At 49.8% G+C, this 20,890-nt stretch overlaps 2 protein-coding genes across 5 annotated transcripts in view; both read left to right on the top strand.

Moving 5' to 3' along the window:
• The window catches only part of LOC122377376 (ras-specific guanine nucleotide-releasing factor 1-like), a 44,531-nt gene that overhangs the window by 2,927 nt on the left and 20,714 nt on the right, over nucleotides 1-20,890 (top strand). For 2 of the 4 annotated variants that reach the window (XM_043357326.1, XM_043357327.1), the window contains exons 2-8: nucleotides 13,447-13,747; nucleotides 14,787-14,909; nucleotides 15,036-15,142; nucleotides 17,708-17,855; nucleotides 18,004-18,197; nucleotides 18,498-18,727; nucleotides 19,251-19,280. In XM_043357326.1, coding sequence (XP_043213261.1) covers nucleotides 13,589-13,747; nucleotides 14,787-14,909; nucleotides 15,036-15,142; nucleotides 17,708-17,855; nucleotides 18,004-18,197; nucleotides 18,498-18,727; nucleotides 19,251-19,280 — 991 coding nt within the window. In that variant the 5' untranslated portion in view covers nucleotides 13,447-13,588. The remainder of the gene's footprint in view (nucleotides 1-13,446; nucleotides 13,748-14,786; nucleotides 14,910-15,035; nucleotides 15,143-17,707; nucleotides 17,856-18,003; nucleotides 18,198-18,497; nucleotides 18,728-19,250; nucleotides 19,281-20,890) is intronic. The other 2 variants (XM_043357329.1, XM_043357328.1) reach the window with 1 other exon arrangement.
• LOC122376876 (uncharacterized protein K02A2.6-like) lies at nucleotides 4,197-10,194 on the top strand. Its single transcript, XM_043356866.1, has 3 exons — nucleotides 4,197-4,424; nucleotides 7,083-9,812; nucleotides 10,003-10,194. The coding sequence occupies exons 1-3, from the start codon at nucleotides 4,197-4,199 to the stop codon at nucleotides 10,192-10,194; spliced, it is 3,150 nt and encodes a 1,049-aa protein (XP_043212801.1).

Consider the following 20,890-nt stretch of genomic DNA (forward strand, 5'->3'; position numbering starts at 1 on the left):
CCAAGGACGGCGACCGCTACTGGTAACAGTTGGTGATTGGCTTGGTAGGTATATAGAAGTTAGGTCTAAGACAGATGTACCCTCACACTCAGAGGGTACCCCACTCAGTAGGTACCCTCACAGCTTACGGATGCATGTTGGTAAAGTGTGGCATGTTTCTTGGCAATTATAGTCGGAAGTGAATAGTGCGAAGTTTAACAATTTTTTTTTTTACTTTGACCTGTGCAGGATAGCCATTCTTCGTGTGAATGTTCCACATTTTACAAGACAATATGTGGGTAACAAATACTATTTACCGATGGATGATAATTATTGTATCGTCCTTCTTCCTAGCCGTTCAGTCCTACATATTTCCTTTTCGCTTTCAAACTACAGTTTTTTAGATAGATGGGTTAAGTGGTCAGAATCTGACTCATGATCCAGCTTTGTACTGACATACGTAATTTCCCGACTAATTCTCCAAGGGGCGTGATAAAGCATCCACTCCACATTACGAATTCATGCAGAGCTTGTTCCTTGGCCTGTTCGACCAGCGCCGCAAGGGCTGTGCTGCCGGGCTGCCCTCTAGCCTGAGCTACCGTATAGGTATAAGTGAACGGTTTGCTGCACCGTCAGTTGTTAATACTTAGCAATTGGCATACCTGCTTGTGAAAGAACCATAACTAACTATATCAGATAAGACTGGACATGCTGGTTATAACATCCATGACGAATAAGACGTAGTTACGCACGCTAAGGTCAGTTAAAGGAAATATAATTTCACCTGAGCCCAGCGAGCACGCGATATAACTCGTGGATCCACAACAGTCCGTATTAACTCGTGTTTCGTGGAGCGCCGGATCAATTTGTCTCAGTTGATCAAGATGTTGAACCAGGCGTTAATAAGACAGGAGTTTGGACCGCGGTAGTAGCAGCATTTCGTGATAGCTGGACAGAAGGGCGAGAGATTATTGCGCCTCGATGATGGTAGGCTGTTTTAGGGGCGTTCAGCAACTAATTGAATAATAAACAGCATAACGATTTCCTAACCCGCGCCCCGTAGGGGGGGGCCGAAACGGCCCCCCCTGTCCTTTTCGGTCGATATCTCCTAAACCGCTTCAGATATCGCCACCAAACTTTCAGGACCTCTCCGGGCATCAATTTTACACATTGTGACCAAATTTTTTTTTCCAGAGGCTATGATAGGTTGGCCACAAATGACGTCAGAATGACGTCATGTTCTGTCATTTTCGACCGAAAAAAGACCTTCGCGAGAAGACCTGTCAGGCCTACAGCTTTGAAGATACAGAAAAATGATCAAGACATAAAAGGTGTAGAATTGACAGGGCTACAAAACTGGTATCTCGGATTTTTGAAATTTTTGAGTTTTAAACCCCAAAAATCAAAAAAGCATTTTTTTGGATATATTAGCCAAAAAATCCAAAAAGTTTTTTGAGTTAAAAAAAAACGGAATATATGTGATAGTACCTACCGTCTTCTATCTACATACCGAATTTCAGATCGATACCTCGTTTTTTGGCCAAGTTATAGCGAAAAAAACTGTTCAAAATTGAGGACGTCAAATTTTCAAACTCAATTTTTGGCAGTTCTAGACCTCGTAGAGCAAAACAAAGACCACCATTAGACTCCCCGTGACGAGCTGCATCGAAACGATACCCATTTTATGCAAAAATATCAACTTTGAAATTTGACCTTATTTGACCTGACCTTGACCTGACCTTCACCAAAACGTGACCTAGGCTGGCCCCAAAGGCTGCCTAACCCACATAATCGCATTTGTCATGTAAAATGGACCATAAAACATGTATCACACGACACTTTCATATTGTGACCCGGTGACCTGACCTCGCTGTGACCTGACCTGGTATCAGTGACCTCAGATAGCAAAGTATGCTGGGGGGATCCGTGCTATCGTAAGTTATATCGGACGTGGCTGCGAAACTTCTCTCGGTACGAAACTTCTCTTGATCGGAAGAAAATCGGAGGGATGAAAAAGAAAGAGCGGCAAATCGGAGCTACGTTGTACGTAAGTTGTTTCGCAGCGTTTAAATGCCAGTTTTACTACGATTTAAATGCCAAACAGATCAGCTGACCTCGTAGTACCATGTCGATAAGGTCGAATTCCCCATACGTCTATAGTGTAAAAGTGACACTTATTGCAAATAGGCTATCAGGGACATCTCCTCCTCTGTAAATTTGGAGGGATCATGTGTCGGCATTCCCATGTTCGTTTCGGAGTCCATCTGTTCCATTTGGAGCCCGTCAGTTGGCGTCAAGAGTTCGCGCAGCGAGCGCCCCGAAGACTGCGTCTGCGCACGAGGCTTCGCGATGCAGGAGTATTTTGACGAAATCGCCCTCGCTGCAGAAGAAATAGAGGGACTTGTTGAGAAAGAGGAGGCCGCAGTGTGCCGACGACTTTAAACTGTACGCCAACGCCAAGACCAAGGCAATCAGGGGGCGCTCAGATGATCGGGAGGTTTCAATTGATCAGGGACCCACCAGGTGACCAGGGAACCCTCTGATAACCAGGGGTCCTTCCAGTAATCAGGGACTCCTTCAATAACCAGGGGCCCCTCAGTAAACGTGGGCCACTCAGGTTACTGCAAGAGACAGGAGTCCCTTATAACCAGGGACCGGCAAGGTCTCTCAGGTCCGTTTTTGACAAAGCTGTTATTGACGTCATATGCGAGCCCTTTGCCACCAGCAGAGGGCCCTTTCAAGCCTTTTTAGGGCCGTTTAACGTCTCTTGAGTTTCCTTTGAGGCTAAGGGCCTCTTCAGCAGCCGAGGGGTCTTTGAGGCCTTTTTGAGGGCCTCTTAACGTCAGCTGAGGACCGTTGGACGCCATCTGAGGACCGTTTGGTGCCTTCTGATGGCCAGTAGATGCCAACTGAGGGCTCTCTGACACCAGCTGAGGGCACGCTGACACCAACTGGGGGCCTCCTGACACCAGCTAAGGGCGCTTTTATATTTGACACGAGCTCAGGGCCCTTTGACGCCCTTTGAGACCTTCTGAGGTCCGTTTGACGCCAGCAGAGGACCCTTTGGGGTCATATGAGGGCCCTTTGCTGCCTTCTAAGCGGCCTTTGAGGCTTTTTGAGGGCCGCTTGACGCCACCTGAGGACCGTTGCGGTTGGACTCCAGTTACGGACCGTTTGAGGCCTTCTGATGGCCATTTTGCGCCAACTGAGGGCCCTCTAACACTAGCTGGGGGCCCTCTGACACCAGATAAGGGCCCTTTAAGGCCTTCTGAAGTCCGGTTAACGCTAGCGGAGGGCCTTTTGAGGCCAAATGAGGGCCCTTTGAGATCTTATAAGGGCTCCTTGAGACTTTTGAGGGCCGTGACGGCATCTGAGGACCGTTGTACTCCAGCTGACGACCGTTTGAGGCCTTCAGATGGACTTTTGGCGCCAGCTGAGGAGGGCTCACTGACACCAGCTGGGGGCCCTCTGACACAAGCTAAGGACTCTTTAAGGCCTTCGGAGGGTCGTTTGACGCGAGCTCAGGGCCCTCTGACGCAGGTTTAGGGCCCTTTGACGCCCTTTAAGGTCTTCTGAGGTAGGTTTAACGTTGGCTGAGAGCCCTTTGAACCCATCTGAGGGCCCTTTGAGGCCATCTTGTGGCCCTTCATTTGGCCATCTGAGGGCCCTTTGACACCAGATGAGGGCCATTTGACGCTAACCGAGGGCCCTTCGAGACCATCTGAGGACCCGGTGACCCCATCTGTGGGCCCTTTGAGGTCTTTTGAGGGCCATTACAATTTCACCACAATACCCCTGGCTGCGCTACTGGGCATTTATGGACTCGTATGGGCCTGCTGGGGAACGAGATGGGCCCTCCCGGTCTTTTCAATCATTATTTCAGTTCATTTTACATGGTCTTCGGCGGTCTAAAGATTAGGGGCCTGTAGTGTAGTACCCCTCCCCGGGCCCCCCGCCGGCTGGCAGCGGCGGCCGGAGCCAGTCCGACCTTTAGCCGGCCGGGTCAGGTAACCGGGACGGCCGCACCGCGGCGCCGCGCCCGGGCCGGCCGGGAGACGGAGTCGGGTGCCCGCCGGCGAGCCGTCGGCAAGGGCGCGGGGCACATTAGTCGAGTTGAATGTACACTGTTCAGTCTTGAGTGCGAGTGATGAATGTGTGAGTGCAATACACTACAAGTGGCGACGAGGATGAGATAAGCGGACTGCATTCAAGACGACATGTTCCAGTCACCGGCGCCACCGGAGTTCCTGTCGCGGCCGGGACAGCGTCCTGGGAGCTGGCGACAATGGTACGAGGACTTCCTGGTCTTCGCTGAGGCCAGCGGGTGGTTGGACTGGACGGACGGTCGTCGGACAGCGTTCCTGTTGACAGCAGTCGGAGCGGAGGCACGTCGACTCTACCGAGCTGCTGCTTCAGCTACCAAGCAGGAGAACATCGAACCTGGAGTAAGTGACACTGACGCCGGCGGCGCTGGTGCTGTAATTGTGTCTCAGTTCGATGCTGCTGTAGCTGTTTTCAAGAAACTGTTTGAGAGCGATTCTGATGTTCGTTCTGCTCGCTTGAAATTCCGAAAATGCACCCAAGGCCCTGATGAGTCATGCGTGATTTTCCTGGCCAACCTCCAGCGGCGTATTTAGAAAATCGCGAAGGGGGGGGGGCCAAGGGTTTGGAGGGCGCCACCTCACCCAAGGAGGGCGCCATACGGTCGCGAGATAAAAAATCACTCAACGGGGGGGGGGGGGGGTTGGGAGGCGTTTTTTACCATGCCACCAGTTTTTTTGTTGCGTAACCTCGTATAGGTCGTGCTGCATTGATTTTGCATCGTGTGTATTCTTTATACTCCAGGTCACAAAAGGTCAAGTGGTCTTGAAATGCTGCGCCGAAGGCGCGCGAAATTTTTGAAAACAACCTTTTCCTCCGCTTTTTAGGCACGCCTTTTATACGATCACTGTTCAAAGCTCCTCTCGCTCTTTTACCAAATTTGAAGGTATAAAAAATATCTAAGGTTTGGTCGGGCCGCTGCCACACAAACTGTATAGAAAGCTTGGCTCATGGGTGTCGATGCATAAAAGTTTATTGGCGGTGGCATATCTACGCACCAGATCACCGTATCGGATTGATACCGGAGCGCGAGATGCGTAAACATCATCCAAATTACCTTAGACCAGCCTTCATAGCCTTCTCACAGGTGCATACAGTGTACCCACATAACCAGTTTCAATCACCGAAACTTCAGATGCCTACTATTGCGGCCGAACCTGTTGACAATACTTAATCGTAATACATATAGATGCCACGATGCACGTAAAGTAGGATCAATCCGTTAAGACCAAAGACGTGTTTTATGCATCGTAGAGCGTAGATAGTTTTGGTAGGTATAGGTACTTCATTCATTGTGCTGAATGCACGTTCATTTGTGGCAGTTTTCACAGGCAAGACATCAACTATGTGCAATAGAACGACTAAGTTGAAGAACATGCCAAAGGAGTAAATAAATGATAGGAGGGCAGCGATCAACGGATGTTGCCAATAGGTAGAAGGGCTGCGATCCACAGGAGGGCGCTAATAGGTAGAAGAGCCCCGATCAACATCCCGAGTTTCGACAGTAGGGCACCGATAGGTAGGAAGTTGGCGAGCAGCAGGAGGGCGCCAATGGATAGAAGGGCAGCGATCAACAGGAGGGCACCAATAGGTAGGAGGGCCCCGATCAACAATCAACAGGAGGGCGCCACCAGGTAAGAGGGTGGCGAGGAACAGGAGAGCACCAATAGGAGGGTGGCGATCAACAAGAGGTCGCCAATAGGTGGGAGGGCGGTCATCAACTGCAAGTCGCCAATGAGCGGAAGGGTGACGATTAAAATGGGGGTGGCAATGGTGAGGAGGGCGCCTTTGCTCAAGAGGATGACACGAACAGGACGGCGTCTGTGCGGAGGGCGCTGGTCAACAGGAAGGTGCCAGTAGATAGGAGGGCGGTGATCAACAGGAGGGTGCCAGTGGTTAGGAGGGCGGCGATCAACACGAGGGCGCCAATAGGAGAAGGGCCCCGATTAGCATTCAACAGGAAGGACTAGGGAACCAATAGGTAGGAGGGCGGCACTGAACAAGAGGGTGCCAAAAGGGAGAAAGGCGGCCTTCAAAATTTCACATGAGGGCGCAATAGGTAGAAGAGCGCCAATAATTATGAGGACGCCGATCAGCAGAAGGGCGGCAATGTGTAGCAGGGTGGCGACCTACAGGAGGGCGCCTTCGGGTGAGAGGGCGCTTATTTACAGGACAGCGGCTTACATAGGCGACCACCGTTACGCTTAGAGAGCTACAGCCTACAAATGTGGTTGGAGGGCGCCCGAGGGAGCCCTCCAACCGTATTTGGAGGGCGTATTTGGAATGGGCGTCCTCCGAGGGCGCCCTCCATCCGTATTTTCCCTGTAAACACATTCGCGATTGGAGGGCGCCCTCCAGTCGCGATTGTTTTTCGATTCGATTATATCACAATTGCATTTGCGATTGGAGGGCGCCTTCGGCGCCCAAGGGGGGGGGGGCCATGGCCCAGTGGCCCCCCCCCTGCCTACGCCCCTGCCAACCTCCGCGAGGCAGTGGCCTGTTGCAGTTATGGTGCCCTGACTGACGACATACTGCGTGATCAGTTTATCGAGGGTTGTCGCTCTGACCAGCTTCGTGACAAGCTGATAATGATTGATGACCTATCTCTCTCCAAGCTAGAGGCTGTGGCCGAGGCCCACGACCGGGGCTTGCAGCGAAAAGCTCTACTGCACGACTCATCTGCCGGTGCGACTTCACCTTCAGCTCCTGCGGTGGAGGTGGCGTATACTGGGCAGCGGCGCAGCACGAGCCGCAGTGACTCAGCGCGTAAGCAGACGCAGCGTCAGCCTCCTGTGAAGAAGTCAGGTACGTGTCGTGCCTGTGGTCGACCGGGTCACTGGGCAAATGACAAGGAGTACAGAGCGAGGAACCTGAAATGTTTCAAGTGTAACACTGTCGGACACTTAAGCAAGTGTTGTCCTCGTTCTAACAAGACCGGTGCTGTTGACAATGTGCAGATTTTGTCCGTGTCTGCTAAGGATGACGTATGTCCGGTCGTTCAGACAGTGTCGTGCCCGTACTATGATGCCTTCATTGAGATGAAGCGTGTCAGGATGCTGGTTGACACCGGCTCGGCGGTCAGCATCGTCCCAGCGAGGACGTACTGGCAGCTCTTCAGTCACGTCCCTCTCCGTCCTGCGGGTAAGCTCGCCCAGTGGAACGGCAGCGGCATTAAGGTGCTGGGTAAGATGTCTGCTGACGTCACAGGACCGGACCAGCTCTCCGTTCCAGCGGAACTGTACGTGGCGGTGGGTGATGTACCGATCATGGGCCGTGATCTCCAGCATCAGCTCGGAGTCACGGTGAGCCGTGGCAGTGTCGTCTGCCAGGTGAAGCAGGATCAGGTGCTGCCAGCCATCAAGGGATTCGTCCACAAGGTGCGTCTGATTCCCGGAGCTGTGCCCAGCACGCCACACCTGAGGACTCTACCGTACGCTGTGAGGCAGGAGGTCAGTGACCATCTGGAGTCCCTGGAAGCCCAAGGAGTCATCGAGAAGGTACCCTGTGGCTCTTCGCCCTGGTTGTCTCCGATTGTCGTGGTCCGGAAGCGAGGAGGTGAGGGCCTGAGGATCTGTCTCGATCTGACGGCGGTGAACAAAGCCATTGTCGCAAACGGCTACCCCATCCCTCCGATGCAGGAAATGCTGGACAAGCTCCGAGGTGCCAAGGTGATGTCCAAGCTCGACATGAAGTCAGCCTATCATCAACTGGAGCTGCACGAGGAGTCCAGGAACCTCACTGCTTTCGTGCATGAGGGTCAGACCTGGAGGTACAAGCGGTGCTGCTTTGGGCTCAAAAGTCTTCCGCAGTGTTTCCAGAAGCTCATGGAGACTGTTCTGCAAGGCATCCCTGGTGTTCAAGTCTACCTGGATGACGTACTGGTCACAGCGCCCACCCGTGCAGAGCACGACGCGAGGCTCAGCACCGTCATGAAGCGGCTGAAGGACTACGACATCACGCTGAACGGGGACAAGTGTCTGCTAGGTGTTGTGTCGCTGGAGTTCCTGGGGTTCGTCGTGTCGGAGCGTGGGATCGAAATCTCACCAGATCGGGTCCAAGGTCTTCGAGACATGGGACAACCCCAGAACACCAAGGAGCTCCAGGCTGCACTGGGGTCCCTCGCGTTCTACAGCAAGTTCGTGCCCAACTTCAGCTCTCGGGTAGAACCTCTGCGGCAGCCGCTGAGGAAAGACGCCCCAGCCTTCCGATGGACGGAGGAGATGACAGCTGCGCTGGAGGATGTGAAGTCGGCGATCCTGAACTCGTCTGCGCTGGCACCGTTCGACCCCAGTCTGCAGACGTTCGTCACGACCGACGCCAGCGACGTTGGTCTCGGGGCCGTTCTCTCACAGATCCACCCAGATGGAGAGAGAGTGGTGGCATTCGCCTCCAGCACGCTCAGCGCAGCACAGCGCAAGTACAGCGTAACTGACAGAGAGGGCCTGGCATGCGTCTGGGCGTGTCAGACGTGGCACAAGTACCTGTGGGGCAAGGAGTTCGTTTTGCGGACGGACCACGCTGCCCTTCGCTCTCTGCTGTCTGCCAAGGGCATCGGTCGGGCCAGTATGCGAATGTCTCGCTGGGCCGTCAAGCTGATGAACTATGCGTTTCAGGTTCAGCACATCGAGGGGAAGTTGAACCAGGCTGATGGCATCTCACGCCTTCCCGGCAGTCATGGGGTTGCAGAAGACGAGGACCAGCTGGTCGCAGCCCTGGAGGAGATGATGCCGGCGGTGAGCAGCGCTGATATCGCCGCAGCAGGCCTTGAAGATGACGAGGTCAAGGCGCTGATCTCGCAGATCCCACAGCGCTGGCCGTCGAAACTGAGGGAGGTGCCGCCTGTGCTGAAGCCCTACTTCAGGTACAGGAACGAGCTGAGCATCGAGAAGGGTGTGGTGTTCAGAGGTGAGAGGATACTTGTTCCTTCTGCCCTCAGAACCCGCGTGGTGACAGTTGCCCACGAAAGCCATCCCGGGATAGTGCGCACGAAGCAGCGTCTGCGCGCAGTCTTCTGGTGGCCAGGGATGGACGGCGAGGTGGAGACAGCCGTCAAGAACTGTCCCACCTGCTCTGTTGCGGACAAGTCGACCAAGACGTCCAGGACGCCTCTCATCCCGGTCTCGCTGCCTACTGCGCCGTGGGACAAGGTGGGAGTGGACTTCATTGGTCCGATGCAGGGTCCGGCAAATCAGAGGTACGGCATAGTGCTCACAGACTACTACTCCAAGTGGCCGGAGGTGGCGTTTGTATCAGAGCCAAGTACAGACGCCGTGATTGACTTCCTGACGTCAGTGGCGACCAGAGAAGGCTGGCCGAAAGAGCTGGTGAGTGATAATGGAACCCATTTCACGTCAGCACGGTTTGCATCGTTCTTGCAGGCTAACGGGATCAAACACATCAAGGTGTCCCCGTATCATCCAGCAGGTTCCGGAGCTGTGGAACGCTTCAACCGCAGTCTGAAGTCTGCCATCCAGATAGGTGAGCAGCAGAAGGCAGACAGGCGGCGGCACGTTCAGCAGTTCCTGATGGTGTACCGGGCGACGCCGCACGCCACGACGGGGCGCAGCCCGTCAGAGCTGCTGCACGGACGCCAGCTGCGGACGTCACTGGAGAACGCCGTGGTGCAGAGCAGTGACTGCAGAGGTGACGGCGCCATCCAACAGCACGTCCGGAAGAAGCAGCGAAAGATGAAGCGGTATCATGACCGAACGGCAAGGAAGCCCGACATAAAGGTAGGCGATCTCGTTCGCTATCGCCTGATGCCAAGGCCGCGCAAGGGAAAACCTCGGTTTTCCAAGCCATGTGTCGTCACCGCACAGCGTGGTCCCGTGTCGTTCGAGCTGGAGGGTGGCATCAGAGTCCATGCCGAGCGACTCTCCCTGTGCCATGCATCTGTCCGCCGGCCTGACGTTCCCGGAGGAGGCGGGCGAGAACAGGCTGACGAGCCTGATCTGCTTCCTGACGACGCCGGCGGCGGCGCCGAGACTGTCGGCGTGGAGACAGCCGAGAGAAGAGAGGCTGTCGGGCCTGACCAGCTTCCTGACGGCGCTGGAGGCGGCGCTGGGACCGTCGCAGTGGAGACAGGCGACGGCGGAGCGGCCGAAGTCGACGTAGGTGGAGACGTCTGGAACGACTCTGCCGGGAATGCCTCTAACGTCGACGTCGAGGACGCCGGAAACATGGAGGGCCCGTACCGCACGCGAGCGGGACGGGCAACGAGGCGCTGGTGGAGATGAGCGCTTCGGGGGGAAGGGAATGTAGTGTAGTACCCCTCCCCGGGCCCCCCGCCGGCTGGCAGCGGCGGCCGGAGCCAGTCCGACCTTTAGCCGGCCGGGTCAGGTAACCGGGACGGCCGCACCGCGGCGCCGCGCCCGGGCCGGCCGGGAGACGGAGTCGGGTGCCCGCCGGCGAGCCGTCGGCAAGGGCGCGGGGCACATTAGTCGAGTTGAATGTACACTGTTCAGTCTTGAGTGCGAGTGATGAATGTGTGAGTGCAATACACTACAGGGCCCCAACTCGAATGGGGGGAGGCCCGTGTGCCCTCTCCTGTGTGCGGCCTTGCCGACACTACACCGCTTCCCCTCCCTCCGCCATAAACGCACCGCTGCACTGTTAGGCGCCGACAAATACGGACCGGCGCCGCAACCGGCTCCCCCGCGGCCTGCCTCGCGTTGACATAGCCCTTCCCGAACACCAGTGTAACCCCCACGCGGCCTAGGTATCGCCGCGCCCACCTGTCCGCGGCGCGGCCTCTGATGGCGTATCGGATCATTGATGGTGCGATACATGTTTTGGTCAGATTTTCGCAATTAACGCGAAAAATTGCCCAAAACACTTCTTAAATTTCAAAATTGAAAAAAGTGATTACAAAAATGACGTGAAAGTGACCGTTTTCAACGTGTAAATTTAAAACGCTCTAGCGCAGCCATTTTTGAAGAAATCGACTTCAAATTTTGCACACGTGTTCATCAACCATATTTGTTTAACATATATTTCGGTTTTGTGAAAATTTTGAAAATTTCTTATATTTTTCTCTTGAGAAAGAGGTAAAGCTTCGCTACGATCGGCCTTCCGATCGACCGAGAAGATTCGTAAAGTTAGTTCGTATCTTCACCATTTGCGATACAACTTGCGTATCTACTTAGCCTACGATGTGATGGATCCCTCCAATATCTGTTCCGATTCAACTTACGTTTGATCGCAACTGCGAGGTGCCTTGCGATCACATGGATCCCCCCAGCTATGTGTTTGACGAACAATGTACCATCGATGGTTTTCAATAAATTACCAATTAACTCGATTTCACAACACATTTCTTGAAATGCCTCTGAACGGTGAAAATCTGACCTTTGACCTGACCTGTGACGTCATCGGTTTGACCTAGGTCAATGAAATTTGGTCACAAGGTAGTTCCCGGGTGGGGCTATCGAACGCCGTTTGAATTTTGAAAATCGGCCGGTAACTTTCCGAGATCTTAGGGGGGGCCGAAACGGCCCCCCCTACGGGTGGTAGGGTCCGCCGGTAGCCCTACGGGGCGCGGGTTAAAGGTATACACCTATTCAAATGCCTAATCATATTTTATTAAAGGATGATAAACCAATGCTTATATCTCAGTGGTACTTACTCGAAAATCCCCAAACCTTCGGCATAATTGGACCCATTGGACCGTCCATCTTCATCGGGGCTTTCTTTTGTACTTAACCCTCGCCCCGTTGGGGGGCCATTTTGGCCCCCCCCCCCTGTGGTTTTTCCTGAATAGCAAGAAAATGGCGGCGCGCAGCGCCGCCACATTTTCAGTACCTTCCCGGGCATCAATTTGACACCTTCACACTAAATTTCAAGTCTTAGGTCACCTTAGGTCAGGAGTTATTGAGGTCAAACTGAGGTCATGCTCGAGCAAAAATGAGCAAAAAACATGCAATCTTGAAACGCTCACCAAATCTACAGTTATCAAGCAATTTCAAAGTTCTTTATATGGTTTAGTAGACAAAAAGCGGCGCTACAAAACTGCTATCTCGGATTTTCAAAATTTTTGGTTTTTGACCAAAAAAAAAATCAAAAAATTGATTTTTTTAGAAAAACTTTAAAAATCCAAAATTTTTCCGAATTTCGAAAAAACCGGAATATATGTAATAGTCCCAGCGCTCTTCTATATACATACCAAATTTCAGATCGATATCTCGTTTTTTGGCCAAGTTATAGCGAAAAAACTGTTCAAAAATGATGACGTCAAATTTTTGAACTCAATTTTTAGCAATTCTAGACCACGTATGGCAAAACAAAGACCACCATTGAACTCCCCGTGACGGGCTGCATCGATTCGATACCCATTTTATGCAAAATATTAACTTTGAAATTTGACCTAATTTGACCTGACCTTGACCTGACCTTGACCTGACCTTGACCAAAACGTGATCTAAGCTGGCCCCAAAGGCTGCCTGACCCATATAATCGCATTTGTCATGTAAAATGGATAATAAAACATGTATCACACGACACTTTCATATTGTGACCCCCCCGTGACCTGACCTCTGTGACCTGACCTGGTATCAGTGACCTCAAATAGCAAAATATGTGTTTGAAGAACATTTCCCCATCGATGATTTTCAATGAAATGCATTTTACTCGATTTTACAACGCATTTCTTGAAGTGCCTGTAAACGGTGAAAATTGGACCTTTGACCTGACCTGTGACGTCATCGGTTTGACCTAGGTCAATAAAATTGGGTCACAAGGTAGTTCCCCGTTGGGGCTATCCAACGCCGTTTACCGCTTGTCGCTATGTTGCGTGGTTCTCGAGATCTTAGGGGGGGGGGGGGGCAAAATGGCCCCCCCCCAACCGGGCGCGTTGCTCGGCGGAGCCCAACGGGGCGCGGGTTAACACGATAAAACCACGACCATTATAGTACCCATTTTAAAGGTCTCATGCTAACCGGTGACCTCTGAGGTCAGATCAAGTGCACTGAAATAAATGTTCGGTTTATAGCGAATAACTTCGCCCAAAAAATGTCGCAAAGTCGTAAATTGGGCACCATCGTGCTGGCTATGATTATATGTGCGTCGAATGTTTTTGTTCTGAGTTCGGTAAAAGTCAACATCGAGTGTTGGCATCAGGGCAAAGCCAGGTCACGGTCTCTCTCTCTCTCTCTCTCTCTCTCTCTCTCTCTCTCTCTCTCTCTCTCTCTCTCTCTCTCTCTCTCTCTCTCTCTCTCTCTCTCTCTCTCTCGCTTTCTGAGCTCACGAGATTGGTCCAAAGGAGTTCATATTGCATATCGCTCGATTTGTCAGGTCTTCGTGACTTCTTTTTCTATCGCATTTTCGTAAACCTTTATTATTTTTTAAATACGATATGATTATGTCTTGCAGGATCAATCGCAACCAACAACACCCGACAACGGCTCGCCTACCCGCTGGATCCTTTACCAGCCGTTCTTACCAGCCGCCGATGGGGGTCGGTCGCTCCCTCGCGGCCCCCACCTGACGTCACACTGCTGGGTGCTGTGACGTCATGCTCTCGCCGAAAATGCAGCGCAGCGTGCGCATCAACGAGAGCCAGCTGTTAATGCTAGCGGAGAAGGCACGATACGGTGAACACCTCTTCGGGCCGCTCTACAAACGCACCTCCGACAACTCAAAGTGGCAACTGCGCTGGTTCAACCTTTATCAGGTGGGTCACAGCTCACAAGTCACAGTGTAGTAATGTACTGACGTGACCCGTGTGGGCTGTCGATTCAACTTTTAATGGATTGACGCTAAAGCTGATATCTCTGAATGCATCGAGTTTAGCAACATCAAATATATGCCTGCACTAAAGAATGCATGAACATCTCGTGTTTTGTCCAGTGGGCAGTGAGGTTACCTATTGCTTTTGCTGCCTTATTTGTTAATTTTTTTTATTTGTCTGCTGTGATTCTTTTTTATCGTCATGAAAATGTCTAGGCAAAATGTCCGGCTAGCGATTCAGTGAACCGTGAGGTTAATAACTGGTTCAAATAATGTTTTTTTTAATTTTGTAACCTCTAGAACCTTGACTCATTGAACTAAAAAATCAAGCGAAATCTGTTTACGCCAATGTTTTGGTAGGTTACATATTTTTTGTTTCATTATATTTTATTCTATTTTTCTTTAGAAAGCTGTGGGACGAGTTTACCCTGACAGCTCTGCCAGCCTGCCAAATGCGGCTAACGGGCCGGGCTGGTCGATTCTCCAAACACAATCTCAAATGAACACTGCAATAAATCGCTACGGGCTATTTTATTGTGCCGTTAAAAGAAGGCAGACCACTGTGACTGCCGCGCGGAGCTAGAGGGAGGGATTAGGGAACCATCATACTTTGAGCTATGCAATGCCAATAGTCATGTAGGATATGGAAGCAGCGCGAGGCTGGGCATGCTAAAATGGCATCTGCACCAACTGTTAGTTGCAGAATATTGCTTCGCTATATGTATACCAATGACCGATAGGCTTTTACTGATACTGATGATTAATTCGACATTATTGCGGACGGAGGCTATGGACGCTCTGTTTTAGTTCATTTTTAGCAAAATAACTACGATAACAATAGTTGCATTCATTTCATAAATGAAAGCCAAGACATTAGAGTTAAGGATGAGTAAACCCCGCAATGTGTCCACCTATTCAGCTATGCCTTACGATAACCCTGCTCTAGTCACTCTTACTCAGTGTCCACCTGCGTTGTGCTCCAGAACCTCTTGTTTTACTACGAGAGTGAGTCGAGCAGTCGGCCCTCCGGCGTCATCCTCCTCGAGGGCTGCTACTGCGAGAGGCTGATAGCGGCCACCGCCAAACCCAAGGAAACGGAACCCAAGGTAAGTGCTGAATCTAACGATTACAACGCTTTTGAATGGATACCATTGTATAACCGTTACATCAGTATTCCTGTTATTTATCGCATGTAAGCGAGACGGTTTGACGGCACACGCTGGTGTTTTCAGTACTGTTTCTCCATCACCTATCGTCGGGAGAATCAGCGGCAATACGACCTGAGGGCCAACTCTGAGATGGACTGCAAATCCTGGATGGACGCCATACGACAGGCCAGGCGAGTCTACAATCCAATGATCCGGAATTGCCTTCATCCGGGTCGGCGTGCGTGCGTGCAGTGGGAAGGTGACCTGACTCGAGCGATAGTAGCCGTTTTCGCGACGGGCTATCCGGCGAGTACACCTAATTTGACCAAATCTGCATCTAATCTCTTTTACAGCAAATATCTTTATTTTATGAATTTATTTCAATGTTTTAATCGATGATACTCTCTGATAATATGACAAAGTAGGCATATAAGCAATTTGTGCAACCCTAGCTGAAAGCTACTAAGAGACACCCTGAACCTTATTTGACCAAATCTGCACCTAATCTGCACCAGATGTGAACCAAATGTGTACCAGATGGCCGCCGTGAAAACGGCTAGTATGTAACAGCCGAGAGGTGCTTCGACATAAGCAAACTGCTCTTGCACCAATTGGTGATCATCGTTTTGTATACTTGTCCTGATAAATGAAATAAATTTATTCTATTTATTCTACTCTAAAGGGCGAAGGAACTACACAGTGAAGCAAGTGAACTTTCCAAAATCGACCTTGTCGCGTCTGATCTTTGGTGTCGAGCTCAGTGACACGAATGATAAAGTCAGGGTCAGTTTTTAACATTTCTGGTTTTAATAAAATCATTAAGTGTAAGCCAACCAAAAACCCCAGCTATACGCAAAAGCAGAGGCAACTTTTGGTGGGGCTCGGTGGCCCTTTATGGCTTTGAGTAGCGTTGTTGACGCGAAATATATTTTCAACTTTTTTATAGCTTATCCTACTTTTCAACTATTGGCTTCTGACTTCTGAGTTCTTATCCTCTATCTTTTACCAAGTTATTGGAAACCTCAGCGCACATCACCGAATTTCATTGATCATATAAAGGATTGATGACCAATAAAGTCCTTTGAAGCGGAAAGCATCACCACTGACAAATTAGAAGCTATAGAGCCGAGAGCCAAAAAGGAGAGTTCTAGGAATTTGTTTCCAAATTGAAGCTTTGCAAATATGTGGATGCAACATCCTTGTGCTCCCTTGATTTGCTGGCGTATATTTATTAGTTCGTCATTGATAGCGTCGTGATATATAAAATAAATCATTTATAAAACTAAACGAATTTGAAAAGAAAACATGAAAAAACCCCTGACGATGATATCATGCTGCTGATTGTTTCTGGTGCTGCTAAATCCTTTGGTGCTTAGCTTATCTAGTTCAACCCTTGAACAAAAACATGTAAAGTTTTCCATTAAATATGCCCGGCAGCCCGGAACTTTTCGCTGATGAGCATAGCTGGGAAGCACAAACACCTTTACATTTGCATGGGTTGCACCGCGCAGGGTTCACCTGCATATTGTCGACCTTCTGCAGCGCAATTCGTGCGCCAACAACTCCCAATCTAGCGCTATCGGCAAGTTGCAGCCGCGCCGTCGGGCTTCTGTATTCTCTCTCGCAGTCGTAAACAGCGTGCTCGTTGCAGCAAGTTCGCTGCTGCAGCCTCCCCGGCGGCGGTGTTTTCGCATAGCTGCTCTCCATGTTGTGCCCGAGTGCCGCACACTCCGGTGTCAAAAGCTCTGTATGGGCCGGATGACAAACAGGGTAGCGTATTTGGGACTGTTCTGTCTGCTGAAAACGGATGTGTGGGACTTTATTGAGATACAAAAAGTCAAGTGCATAACAGAGTGGTAAGCATTTGGCTCGAATATGCATGGAGGGAATTTATTTCTCTTTCCCAGCAGGCGAGGAGGGCCGGGGGCAGAAGGGCTAACTATTCCGATTCCTTGTTGTATGCTGTAAATGCAATGAACAGTAAGATGCAACCAAGTATGACATTGTAAACTCATTTTGGCCTGCAAATAGATAATCAAGGTTTCTTTGTTTGTTTTTTGCTGCTTACGAACCTCCACAAGTCCCTGCTTAGATAATCAAGGGGAATGAGAACATTTATACGGCTCATTCTGCAAACAAATATCTATCTAGGACTTTTTGTCGGTATCTTTCCTTTCCTTTTCTTCACTTAAAGGGACCCTCCCACCTTCAAAAAAGTTAATGAATTGGCATGAGAGTGATGTCGCTCGGTTCAGAAAGAGCAAAAACGAATATCTACCAAATTTCATCGAAAAATATTCACCGGTTTTCAAGATATTAGACTTTTACTTTTGTTTACTTTTTGGGATCTCCGCTGTTCCTAGCGACTTTATTTGAAAGTGCGGCATTTGTTGCGCGCAAAGCAGCATATACCACCGCGTGCTACCAAACGTTTTAGTAAAAGATTTCAAATCGTTAGATCTCCGCTGACGTCACAAATTCTAAGGGGGCATACCAAAGCATTAGCCCCTTAGAATCCGAAAACTGCAAGTTTGAAATTCGATATCTCCGAATTAAAGCATTTTTCGATGTTGTGAGTGCCCAAACCGGTATTTTCAGGCCATGGCCACCAATTTGGCTATCTCAACTCAAATCTAATGTTAAGGTGGGAGGGTCCCTTTAACTCAGTTAGTGTAGTGAGCACATACTCTCGTGTGCGCATGTTACCTATAAATAGGGATCACATGGTTCATCTATTCGTGTTTTGTCTGTTGCAGCTTCAACAAGCTGATGTTGGCAAAGGAGGAGCTGGAACACAAACACTTGCACCTTCTGCAGATCGTGGAGAGCGAGAAAACAGCAAAGTGGCAGTACACACAACAGTGCGAAGAGCTCACCACAGAGATAAAGAAACTTCGGAACGAGGTCAGTTGTCGCGCACTTTCTTGTGTGTCACGTTTTCTAACAGGAATCCTTCTTCCATTTATCAACGTACGCATTATACGCAAACTCTTAAAATATTTGAGAACGAGACCGAGAGCCTATAGGGACAATTGAACTTTTTTTGCTTCAGCTGTGCACCCTGAAGAAGGACTGGCGATTTTTACCGAATCAACAGTCAGAAGAAGGTGAAGATTCCGACGAGATACGGAAAATAAAGAAGGTTCAGAGCTTCTTTCGTGGCTGGCTCTGTCGAAGGCGGTGGAAACAGATTGTTGAAGAATACATCAAATCACCACACGCAGAAAGCATGCGCAAACGAAACAGGTAAGCTAAGAAGCTTTTGTTTCTCCAACCTAAGTTAGGCGGGGAAAACAAAAATGAGAAAGAAGTGGTTTATTGTTTTTGGCGTAAGAGCGGTAAAGAACTAGCCGGTGACATAACTATAAAATATTTTGCCGTCGCTGTTAGCATGCATACTTGGCGCAGAGAATGAGTCCACTTATTGCCTTAAATTGCAGGATTAACGTTTACTTGAACAAGTGTTGTCTTAAAAAAGGATTTCCCTCTCTGTGCGCGACTTAAGCGGTTGCATACTAAGCGTGCAGTGTAATATCATTTTCCCAGCCTCGTGTTTCGGATGGTAGAAGCCGAAGAAGAGTATGTGGAGCAGCTAAACATCCTGGTGACTGGCTTCCTGAGACCTTTCAAAATGGCGGCCTCCTCTAAAATGCCGCCGTGCAGCCACGAAGATGTGAATACGATCTTCCTGAACTCCGAGACCCTGCTGTTTCTGCACCAAATCTTCCTCAAGGGCTTGTCGGCGAGAATGGAAAGTTGGCCGACGCTGGTGCTCGGTAAGTACCCTAACGTTACGCTTCAACCACGACCAGCTCACCTTTCAGTTCGATGCGGTTAAACCCTTTAAAACTTACAACTTCTTTAACACTGCGCATGAGCATGAAAAACCTAAAAGGCACTCCCACATGCAACGGGATTTAAAGAAACATTTGCATATTTTATGATGATTATATCCATCTTGAGCATTTTCATTTGAATTTGGTTGTTGGTGGACAGAAGGCAAATTTACATTTGTCGTTGCCAATGCAATGCCATCCTTCGTGTTGTCAAATATTGTACCTCAATGTCGGGTCGTCTTATGTACATGCTGTGACCTGACATGTTTATCAATTCACCACATATATCTCATCCTCGCTTTCTAATAAGTCTACGGGTCCGCTAAAGCTTGGGTCGAAGCTTTTGTCAGCATTTGCTTCGCTAGCGGCTCGCACCCCGCCAGCCAGCCAGCCAGCCACCAGTACAGCGGTCTGTCCTGGCCGCTGGTCGCCTCACGTGTGCACCCGGTGCCTGTGTTTGCAGATCACCACAGGCCTGTGTGTGCGCCACTGGGTAGGTTGCGCGCCGCTCGGTCGCTGGCTGTTACCCCCCTGTCCGTCGCTGCAGAGCCCAAACTTGTGGGTGTGCATTGCACCCGCCCGCGGAGATTAGCAGAGCTTCTGTGCCACTATTTTAGCGCGCATTTGCTTGAGTCGAGCTCTGTCGCAAGTGGATGGCTTAGATTAATTTTTTCCCATGCGTGTTCGAGCGTCTGTCAATATTTATTTTCTGCGTGCCTTCCTGTCAACGATGTTGTAAGCCACCCGTGTTGGTAGTTCATCAAACAGTTTCTATTTATTTATTTTTTTTTTAGAATGTTGAACAAAACTTTTCTGTACCGGATGCGACTGATTTGTCAAGTTAAAGGGACCCTCCCACCTTCAAAAAAGTTTATGAATTGGCATGAAAGTGATGTCGCTCGGTTCAGAAAGAGCGAAAACGAATATCTATCAAATTTCACCGAAAAATATTCACCGGTTTTCAAGATATTAGACTTTTACTTTTGTTTACTTTTTTGGGATCTCCGCTGTTTCTAGCGACTTTATTTTAGAAGTGCGGCGTTTGCGGCAGATGTTGCGCGCAAATAGCATATACCACCGCGTGCTACAAAACGTTTTAGTCAAACATTTAAAAATCGTTAGATATCTGCGCTGACGTCACACATTCAGAGGGGTATTCCTAAGCATTAGCCCCTCTGAATCAAAATGCTGCAATTTTGAAATTCAATATTTCCGATTTAAGGCATTTCTCGATGTTGTGAGTGCCGAAACCGGTAATTGTGAGCCAGGGACCCCATTTTGGCTATCTCAACTCAAATCTAGTGTTAAGGTGGGAGGGTCCCTTTAACCCTACCTTCTAACTGCTTAAAAGTGCGTAATTAGCTGCATGCTTCCGTAGTAATTAATCTTCGTAACGCATTTTAGTTTGTCTAATTCTAATTTTGTCTTGTGAGCATGCTGCAGTGGATTTCGTTAGCTACCCAGCAGGCGGCACTTAACGTCAAACAGGAAGCTGCGCCTTCGCGAAAAGATAAAACGTCAATGCAGCAGTTGATAGCAGCCTGAAATAACAATTATGCTCAATTGATCTGAAATTTATCATGCTTATTTAAATAGGTATCTCACATCGATAGCCCACAGGCTACAGTTTAATTCTGGGATGATAAATCGGAACAATTTTAAGCATCGAGTGCGCGTCCTTGCATTAATTAAATCGACTTGTCTGTTAGCCAGCCGCCCAGCCGATGGTAAAACTGCTGCTGTCAGAGATGGCCAGTCATTTGCGCACGCCTCATCGTGAGTCTGTGCGCAATCAGTTCATGGACGTTCGATCTGCTTCTTTTGAGCCCAACTGCGCATTGGTTAATTGTGGTGTCAGAATCCCTGCTACCACTCCAACTTCCGTGAGATGCACGGAGGACCAAGCCATTCGACCGTTATCACTGCATCGTCGGATGGCTTTCGTCAGCTCCAAAGACGCTACGCTCAGCTGAGCGTTGAATCACAGCCAGTAAATTGATAACAAATAGAAAAGAAGCAGCCGCCCGCGTTGTGTCCGCTAGCCGCTTCGGTTCGTCTCTCACGTCATCACATTTAATGATGCATCACCTTACCATAGAAACA

This window comes from Amphibalanus amphitrite, unplaced genomic scaffold (assembly GCF_019059575.1).
Source record: "Amphibalanus amphitrite isolate SeventyFive unplaced genomic scaffold, NRLGWU_Aamphi_draft 000043F_arrow, whole genome shotgun sequence".
Taxonomy (NCBI): domain Eukaryota; kingdom Metazoa; phylum Arthropoda; class Thecostraca; order Balanomorpha; family Balanidae; genus Amphibalanus; species Amphibalanus amphitrite.

Excerpts from the sequence above, each read along its gene's own strand:
- LOC122376876 (XM_043356866.1), top strand. The coding sequence starts at position 4,197 with ATGTTCCAGTCACCGGCGCCACCGGAGTTCCTGTCGCGGCCGGGACAG. Across the intron at positions 4,425-7,082 it reads AGGAGAACATCGAACCTGGA|ACAGTGTCGTGCCCGTACTA; the intron begins GTAAGTGACACT and ends CCGGTCGTTCAG. Across the intron at positions 9,813-10,002 it reads CAAGGAAGCCCGACATAAAG|GCGGGCGAGAACAGGCTGAC; the intron begins GTAGGCGATCTC and ends TTCCCGGAGGAG.